The sequence below is a fragment of the Belonocnema kinseyi genome, chromosome 5, assembly GCF_010883055.1.
Source record: "Belonocnema kinseyi isolate 2016_QV_RU_SX_M_011 chromosome 5, B_treatae_v1, whole genome shotgun sequence".
NCBI classification, from domain to species: domain Eukaryota; kingdom Metazoa; phylum Arthropoda; class Insecta; order Hymenoptera; family Cynipidae; genus Belonocnema; species Belonocnema kinseyi.
Genome location: NC_046661.1, coordinates 123,955,186 through 123,965,280, shown reverse-complemented (window position 1 = coordinate 123,965,280; position 10,095 = coordinate 123,955,186). Strand labels below are relative to the sequence as shown.

The window sequence follows — 10,095 nt, the reverse complement described above, 5'->3', positions numbered from 1 at the left end:
AGTAGCTGGACCCTACTTTTTTATTGCAAATTCGGATTCAGCGTCGAAAAATACATAAGAATATATAGGTCTGGCCAATTGCACAGACACTTTTGTTTTTTTGGTGGGCCTGTGTAATGTTTCCAAGTGAAAATTTAACTATTCCATTTTTAGTTGAATTTTGCTTTTTTCTAGTTAGAAATTCAACAATTTGAAGAAAATGTTGTCTTTTTTAATTAAAACACAATTATTTTGTTAAAAATTCACGTATTTTGTAATCTTTTTCTTTGAAAGTTAAAAAACTTTATTTCTTTGCTTGAAAAATGAGCTGTTTAATTGAAAAGTTGTTTTTTCTTTTATACATTTTTTGTTGTTAAAAATTGATTTTTATAAACTGAAAATTAAACTATTATTGCAGTTGAATATTCCATCATTTTATTTAAGAATTCATCTCTTTTTGTTTAAACATACATTTCTTGGCTCAAAATTAAATTTTCTAATTCTTTGTTAAAAAATTATATTTTTTAGTTGAAAATTCGTCTTTTTGGTAACAATTAATCTGCTTGGTTGAAAATCCGTTTTTTTTGTTGCAAATTAATTTTTTTTAACTGAAAATTTAAATGTCCCATTGTTTGTAAAAAACATAATATTGTTTAATGGAAAATTGAAATTTTTGCTTGAAAATGTATGTACATATTTTGTAATATTTTCGCTCGGTTTTGTTAAAGGATGTTTACAATGAACGTCATGAATTAAAATAAATGTTTGCGTTTTGCGGCAAATATGAATGTTATTTTCAATTGATATAATCAAAACCTTTAGTGAGGAACGTATTGTTACATAAACTAATCCTTTCCACCTATTAGCAAAATAAAGTTACTTTATCCAATAAAAATCTCTATCCCATACTTTATTGTACCTTGAGAGGTACCTTTTTAAATTAATAGCTTTTTTACCCTCTCTCTTTATAAATAACATCTCTACGAATTCTCTCTTTCTCTAGTTTCTCTCAGGATAACGATTTTTAGTATAATTCCAATTGATGTCGTGACCAAGTGTAATTTTATGCTTTGAAAGGACTAAGTGATAGCTAAGACTCATGTGAAAATTATTCTTATGTTCATCTTTCCTTTGTATCTGCCCTCTATAAACTGCATCACAATATGGAAGAAAGAACAGTGTTAAATGTATTTATAATCTTCTCTATTTATTTTATTCTTGTCATTGTTTTTCTTTTTTATATAATTTATTCTATTATGAACATGTTTTTCAGTAAAATCAAAAGGATAATGGTAAAAAAAAAGAATTTGTTTACATTGTTCGATATTTTTTTCATCGAATACTGGATTTGATTATTTAAGTAATTTTTCAATACCATTTCTAATAACTCCTATCTTGTTTTGAATAGCGTGATTTGAGAGAAAACTAAGTATTATTCTTGAGCGAATAGTTTTCCTATTCCAGTCTGTGATCATATTATATATGTCTTTCATCATTTTTAATTAAAGTAATATCAAAAAAATTTTATTTACTTTCAGTTTTCAATTCAGCAGTAAATTGAAGACACAAAACTCATGATTTGTTCGAATATGCAGGGTTTGCTTATGAATATTATAATAGTTCTTTTAATTGAGTCTAAATAATTTTACCTCAATTTCTCGAAAGAAATCTTATTTCTTTTTAAATCTTTGTAAAAAGAATGTATTAAATATTAGCAATTTTAGAAATGCATTAAAGCGTTTTTGATTATATATTTTCCTTTTTGGAAAATGTAATGAAATTTCATATAAACTACCGGTCAGAATTTTGAGTACTCCTCTTTTTTGATGATTGATTAAGTTCTCTGAAATTTATGTATACGCTAAAATGTAAAATATAAAATAATATAATATAATAAGAATAATATAGTAGGCATAAAATAAGCCAAAGATGAAGCTAATTTATCTATTTTTTAAGGATGTCCACTAGAAAAAATAGTTAAGGTTAACATTGTTTATTCAACAGAAGTTATTTAGAGTTTTAATTTTTACTTTCTTTTTAGGGAAAAGGATTAGGTGGAAAATTCTTATTTAATCCTAATGATCAAGGCCTCATTTTATTCGTTGAAGGATTCTCTATAGATCCATTTGGGCGGATTTTATTTTAAAAAAATAATTTAGAAGTAACACAGATATTATTGTTACAGAATAAAATTAGACCTTGATCATTATGATTATATAGGAATTTAACTTTTCCCTAAAGAAAATGCCAACATTAAAACTTTAAATAACTACTTTTAAATAAACAATGTTAACCTGAATTATTTTTATTTTGAAGTATGCTTAGAGTGCTCCGTCAAGATTTGCAGAAAATAATAATAAATAGATCTATTGTTGAAGATTTTATAAAACGCTTTTTAGATTGGTGACATTTGATATTCATTGTACACCCTTAAGTAGATATATGCAAAAATAATGTAAAGTTTGCTTTTTTATTAAATTTTAGATAATATCCAAAATAACAAACATTTTGTAATGTTATGATTTGTCTCCAGATAAGATGTTTCGAAATATGCCCAACTTTTTTGCATTTTTTTAGATATTCGCTCACAAGCTGTTGCGATACTGTGGAAAAATTAATTTAGAATGAACCTCAGAACATTGCAAAATGTTTATTGTTTTGGATATTACCTCAACTTTAAGAAATCATTTAAATTTACATTATTTTTGCAATATTCGCTTTAAAAATTGACAAAATGGCTCCACCCTAGGCTCATTTTATACAGAATTTTATAAGAGAACTTAATCATCAAATAAGACGTTAACTCAAAATTCTGACAAGTAGTTTAGGTATATAATTTGGTAAAAAATTGACCGAATTTCGTTCAAAAATAGTAAAATTAGTCAGTATGATTCTAATTTCTTTCATCTATCGTAAAATCAACTTTTTTCTGTATTATCGCCTTTGTGTTGTTCAGTCGAGAATTAGAGGATGATCTGATGGCTTTACGTATCGTAAATGATACCGTCGTATTTTTTTTTTAATGGCTCAAGTTCTTTTAGTGTTAATTATATGATAGTTACATTTTTTTTCAATAGGCTAGCAGCTATCAAAATTATTATAAAATAATTCAAGGTTAAGACAGTTTTTAAATGATTTCAGAAAATATTCTAAAATCAGTGGGGATTAAAATTTTTTATTTAAATTTAAATAAATTCTAATATAAATTAAACGCCCCAGTGTTTATGATGCAAATTTTAATTGTCATGGTTAATTATTGGGACTGTCACGATTAGTTGCTACATGGAAGTTCAAAAAATGCAAAGACATCTCATCTAAAAGAAGATAATAATAAAAACAAAATGAAAAACAGATTACAAAAAGGCTTCTTTAAATTGGTTGGCAAATAGCTAAACTTTTTCCGGTACAAATAGACACGTGATACTGCCTTTAATGTATTTTGGTTTTTTAAAAGTTTATTTTATATAAAAAAAATTTTAACTCTAAAAAAAATAAAGAAATAATTTGTGTAGAACTCCCAGAACGGGAATTTTATATTAAAATTCTACTAAATTTCATTTCTCCTATTTTAAAAAGATTTGCAAAAATTAAATTAACAAAAACTCATGAATACGATGTATTTCTTCATTATAAGTCCGTGATCAATTTATTTAGCTCTTACTATTTAAAATTTTTTATAATAGATATATTTAGATTAATTTTTGCTTATACTTGGTTACAAAAATATTAAATTTTAATGTCAGTGGAAATATTTGAAATTTAACATACGTACTCTAAATCTATTTAATTTAAACTTTTCAAATTTAAATCTCTAGCATTTGACGTACTTATAATTTGAATGCGCAAAATTAAAAATTTTGAAATCTATAAAGATCTTTAATTTGAATTCTTTAAATTTAATTAACTTACATTTTGAAACTCTTCAATGAATTAGAATGAATTTTCGAGATTTTTAAATTCGAGTTGAAATTAATAAATAACTTAAATTTAACAGTTTCATAATTGTAATTCCTTCAAAAAATAGAAAGCTGAGGTTCTTCGAATCGAAAGTCTTTGAATAATTACCACAAACTATATTTTAAAAGGTTTAAATTTGCATAATATTTAATGGTTTTAATTTTGAATTGTAAAGTTTACATATCTCAAATTTGAACATTTTCGAAATTCCAAGGTTTGAGCTGTGCAAGGTTTCAAAATTAGAGTCAGCAGGTAATTGTTTTTAAAATTAAAATTTATTTTCTGACATTCTTATTCAACAAGATTGATATAGTATACTTTTAAGCAAGTAACTTGGAATACAATATTTTTGAGAATTCTGCACAATTCATGATAATACACAAGATTAAATTTAAAATATTTTGAGATATTTTTAATATTTAAAAAAGTAATTAATTGATTTGACTATTATATAATTGTATAAACTCCTGTTACATTTGAGTTTTTTCAGGAAATGTTTTAAAATATCCATTACGAGAAAATCCTTCATTCAAAAAATCTTTATTTGTGGTTACAGAAAGTATTAATTTCTTAGATCTTAAAGACGGGTATTAGGAATTAAGGGATGCAATATGCACAATTAAGATTGATGGTAACATAAATCAGAGGATTATGCAGTGCAGTTGAGTCGGACGAAGCTAGTCTTTTAGCTATTTAAATTTATGAAATGAGCATTAAAACCGCATAATAATTAAGTCCTCCTTTCTTTACCTCTAATCAGCCAAATCAATAACCAGAGCCATCCAGTTATCTCATCTTCTTATAGACGGAAATACATCAATATTATTTAATTGAGTATACATGCATAGGAAGTAATTTTCATTTCTTATTTAAACTAAATTAAAATAGTTTAAATCATAAATTACAGTTAAGTAAGCTCATCATTCATAAAACAAAAAACATTATTCAGATCTAAAACATAAAATCAGGAATACCACTGTTAATTTAACCAGTTATACTGTGAAAAAGCACCGATCAATTTCAAAATAGTATTTTTAGTTTTATTTTTCCTCTTAGCACACATTCAATTCTGCATTTAAAAAAAAAACTAGTCATAATCGGTCCAAGTCCTTCTGGGAAATTTATAATATTTTCATTTCGTGTATACCACGTGGACATTTTTTTAACCATTTTTAAGCCCCCCTCCCCCTGTATTCTCTGTAATTTATTATTTATTTTATATTTTATGAAAATATGGATATTCTTGGTATCCAAATAGCTACGAATCCAAAAAGAGCTGTAATTGGCTGAAAATGTGGTTTTTCTTAAAAAAATATAAGCTTCCTGATACAAATTAGGAATTTCAAAAAAATTTAGTGTAAAATTTTTTTAGTTCTTTATACTTATTTGAAAAGAAATTCGCAGATTTAGGAGAATGCGAATTACGTTAGGGTGACTCAAAATTGCTTTTTAAATTTTATCTAGAATTTTCATGTATACTGTCACCAAATTTGTTCGAATCCACAAAAAAAATTTTTTTTTACTATAAATGAAAATATTTATGAACAATAATTATTTCTTTAAACAATTCTATTTTTTAAGTTGCATTAATTATTACCTTGCTCTGAATTTGACTCATTATTACCACACTCTATGAAAAAGTAGACAAAAAGTTAAAAATTTCAGAATAAACGCAACTTTCTAATATGATTCAAATGTCATTTTATTAAAAATAATAACAAATTGTTTAAATAATTATGTGTATTAACTTGAAATAATTATTAACTAAGTATAATTAAAAAGTGAAGCAAAAGGGGAGAATTTTGGGAAAACAACTTGCTAGTATTATTCTAAGTGAATATTATTTTAAATGAGACTAAATTTCTTCAGCAATTATTTGCGTTAAATTTAATTGCTTATTATCCAGCTCCAACTGAAAAGTTGAAGAAATCGGGCAAACCGCGATTTTCTAACTCTATTCTAAGAGAAAATTGCTAGAAATATTAAAAACAATAATAAATTGTTTATACAATTTATGTAAACATGTAATCATAAGCGAAAAGTAGAATTTTATTTACTAAAAACAATTTGTATTTTTTTAAACCACAAAAAATTATAATTAGCTCCAAAAACTCGCAAAGCTCAATTTTTAGTTCTCTCTCTCTCTCTCTTTCTCATTTTATAGTTAATTATAAGGAGAAATGCAGAGCTTCAATTCGATTCACCTGATAGTAACGATTCTGAATAAAATGTATCAAATTGTCTTTTTTTTATCGGAAATACCATATTTCCGATAAAAAAGACTACATATTAATGTGGCTTGCGGAACCTTTAAAGATAATTTTATTTCTAAAAAAAACGCATTTTTTGTAAATTCGAACAAATTTGGTCAAGAACACGTGAACAAACTGTCCACGTGTTATATGGATGGCCCCAAAACGTAATCAAATAACTGAAAATTAAGCATTGAGTAATTCAATCCGAGAACCGGTATCTTCGCCATGAATTGCAAGAATGCAATACTAAATAACTCAATTTGAAAATTGACTTATCATCTACTTGAATCAGGGCGAGCATCTTTTTTGGGATAAAAATGTTTTCCTGAAGAGTTAGAGAGGTCACTTCCGTGCCCGTAACCGCTGATCGATTATTATCCTCGGGTCGAATATCGTCATTATAAACGGCATCGTGCCGGTTTTCTCTGGATAATTTTTATCTAATTTTTCGCGACGATATCGAGGTCGGTGTCGATTAGTAGGTAAGGTATGGTATAAGTCAAGTGCGCCTCGGCAAAGGTCAGGAGAGGAAAATGCTCGAAGAGAAATGTCAGATCCTGCATGAACGCATGAATGGGGTTCGGTTCTTGGTTAAGTGCTGTATGCAGCACTATACACGCAGCTGTATGAGTACCAAGCGAACGAGGCGACGCGGTAATAACCGCCGGGCTTTTTACGAGCCATACCAGAGCCGAGCCCTGTGGCGCTAAACGATTTAACGTGAATTACAAGATCTCTCCGATACCATAAAAAAACAAACAAACAAAAGGTAATGAAATGTGCAAACGCTTTATTTTTATGTTTTCTATCTTTGCAACAATATATAATCAATTGGATTTAGGCCTTTTTCCGTGTTTTTGGTATCAAATTCTTAAAATGATCGCCAATATGTTTGGACATATATCCGAATCTTTCATGAGGTGTGAAATTCCATAATAATCTGTAAACAAAATTTCACACTGCGGCTACTCTAGGAATCGAACGCAGGTCTCAAAATTGCCAATTGATTGCTTTTACCGCTAAAGTACGCAGAGGGAGGCTAGAGCGATTAAGTGGCAATTCAGAGAACTGGGTTCGATTCCCCATAATACGACCTTTTTAAGCCTTCTAATTGATCTGAGGCCTGTGTCTCTAAAATTGCCATGCATCATAAAATATGAAAAACGAGACTCACCCAGCACGAAGAGAAGCAGGAGTGAGCGTTAGTTGTTGTCCATTTGCGCCTGGATCAGCAGCCACAAGTTCCGAAAGGACCAAAACAGTGGTTGTCGTGGTTGCAGCTGAGCAATTGGAAACATTCGATCCGCCTGAAACTCCTCTTGGCAGGTCATCTTCATGTTGTAATTGCAACTGCGGATAATGATGTAAATGCAGGGCAGTTGCTTGTCTTGGAGTGGCACAATTGATTGGCACCAATCCACTTCTTGATGTTGGTGGCGATGGGGAAGGTGGTGAAGGAGGTGGTGGTGGATATTCAACAACCTGGACCCGATCTGCTTCATTCTCGTAGATGATCTCTTTATCGTGAGTGTACATAACTGTCTTTTGGCCATCATTGTAGATAAGATCTATCATTTTGTGTTCGCCAACTGTTAGGTTCTGATTGCTACCAACTGACTCAGGCGTGACGCGGTCGTCCTGGTCATCACGAGAATGATCGTCATCCTGTTGGATGTGCTGCGGATGATGATGGTGGTGATGGTGATGACGGTGGTGATGATGGTGGTATTTGAGATGTAGTGGATGTCCTGGCGGGTCGTGAAGGTCAAGAACATTCACTGGTTGCATTGTGGCGAGCATTACCTGTTCGTTGTCATTTTGATTTTGATTGCTCAGAGAGGACGCCGGCGAAACGGGTCCCTCCTGTTTCTGCAAAAGAAATGCAAACTAATTGATGGTACCGTAAACTCAATTGAAAATTAAAAGTATTATATAGAAGTAAGCACTTCTAGTAATGATAACATGATACAAAGGCATAGAAAAACGCCGATCCTCAATAGTACGACGATTCGGTGTTGTTTTGAAGTGCAACAAAAATGAGACACCGGAGAATGAAAATGTTACAGTTGCACATTTGAAATATTCTCATTTTGAGAAAGAAATATCTTTTATCGAGAACATAACAAATGAGTTGCAACAAAAATGGTCCCACTGTTTTTCTGTGGGGATGATTTTGCATGTCGTAACGGACCATCCATAAGTTACTTAACAGCTTTTTTGGGGGGTTGGGGTGGGGTGGCGTGAAAATATTACATTTGGTTACATGGGATGGGATGGAAGTAAATCGATACTGTCACATAATATTATTAACAAACCATGGTTGGTCATAATATTATACATAATTATAATAAAAAATTATTATACATGGCTTTCCTATAATATTATTACCCGCAAAATCGTTCCACATTTTTCTAATATGTCGGTTTGAAATAAGATATTTGAAAAGATTCCAATGGATTTTAAGGATTTAAAAATACTTAAAAGGATTTTTAAGGAATTTGACCGGATTCCATGAGAGTTTGAAAGATTTCAGTAATTTTGAAAGTTTGTACAGCAATTCAAGAAGATATTTTAATACATTTTTCTGCACTCCAAAGAGTTTCATTCGACTTCCAATATTTCAAATGATTATAAGGAAATCGTCAGATTTTATGTATTTTCAGGGATTTTATAATATTTTAATCCAACTTGCGAGAAATTATTTACAAGGATTGAGGGATTTCAAAGCATTTCAAGGATTTTAAGAAATCTTTCAATTTTCCAGGATATTGCTAAACATACAAATTTTGTTGTTAATATTTCAAATTAATCTTGAGGAATTTTAATATATTTCACGATATTCTATGAAATTTCGTGGATTTCAGTAATTATAAAGGTTCTCAATATGATATATTTTAAGGTCCCGGAAGCTGGAATTACAACATTGTCATATTGATGTGGGCACTATGCCATAATTTAGTGCTTATTGAGTGCTAATTTATGCTGCAGAAAAAAAATTGTTTGCCCGGTAATTTTGGCCAAAAACATGTAGTAATGCTAGATTCAGCTGAAGCCACAACTCCGGTATGCGAAACTCGGAAACTATTAGTGGTATCAAATTCTACTTTGCGCAGGAATTTAGTGCTAATTAAGTGCTCTGGATGTATGCCTTGCAAAAAATTCGTTCACTTTTTTGTTACCAAAAACGTGTAGTAGTGTTGGCTTCAGGTGTCTCTGGTATGCGAAACTCGGAAACTATTAGTGGTATCAAATTATCCTTTGCGCAGGAATTTAATGCTAATTAAGTGCTCTGGATTTGTGCTATTCAAACAATCCGGGCACTTTTAGTTTTACCAAAAACGTGTGGTAATGCTGGCTTCAGGTTACTAGTGTTGTGAAACTCGGAAACTATTAGTGATATCAAGATCTGCTTTGCGCAGGAATTTAGTGCTAATTAAATGCTCTTGATTTGTGCTATGCAAAAAATCCGGACACTTTTTTACCAAAAACGTGTGGTAATGCTGGCTTCAGGCGGCTGGTGTTGTGAAACTCGGAAATTCCTGCGCAAAGCAGATCTTGATATCGCTAATAGTTTCTGTGTTTCACATAACAGGGTTACGTGAAGCCAGCATTACTACATGTTTTTGCTCAAAATTACCGGGCACAAAATTTAGTTTTTGCAGAATATATTAGCACTTAATTAGCATTAAATTCCTACGCAAAGCAGATCTTGATACCACTAATAGTTTCCGAGTTTCATAACACTAGTCACCTGAAGCCAGCATTACCACACGTTTTTGGTAAAAAAGTGCCCGAATTCTTTGCATAAGACAAATCCAGAGCATTTAATTAGCACTAAATTCCTGCGCAAAGCAGATCTTGATATCACTAATAGTTTCCGAGTTTCACAACACCAGTCACCTGA

The 10,095-nt window shown here is 30.1% G+C and overlaps 2 protein-coding genes across 7 annotated transcripts in view; one reads left to right on the top strand and one right to left on the bottom strand.

Annotated features, from left to right (window-relative positions):
• The window catches only part of LOC117172400 (protein charlatan), a 480,082-nt gene that overhangs the window by 188,235 nt on the left and 281,752 nt on the right, over positions 1–10,095 (top strand). The window lies entirely within an intron of this gene.
• LOC117172398 (protein grainyhead) overlaps positions 1–10,095 on the bottom strand; it is a 163,724-nt gene that overhangs the window by 127,581 nt on the left and 26,048 nt on the right. For 5 of the 6 annotated variants that reach the window (XM_033360284.1, XM_033360286.1, XM_033360285.1 and 2 more), the window contains exon 3: positions 7,366–8,060. In XM_033360284.1, the coding sequence (XP_033216175.1) occupies positions 7,366–8,060 (695 nt within the window). The remainder of the gene's footprint in view (positions 1–7,365; positions 8,061–10,095) is intronic. The other variant, XM_033360283.1, reaches the window with a different exon arrangement.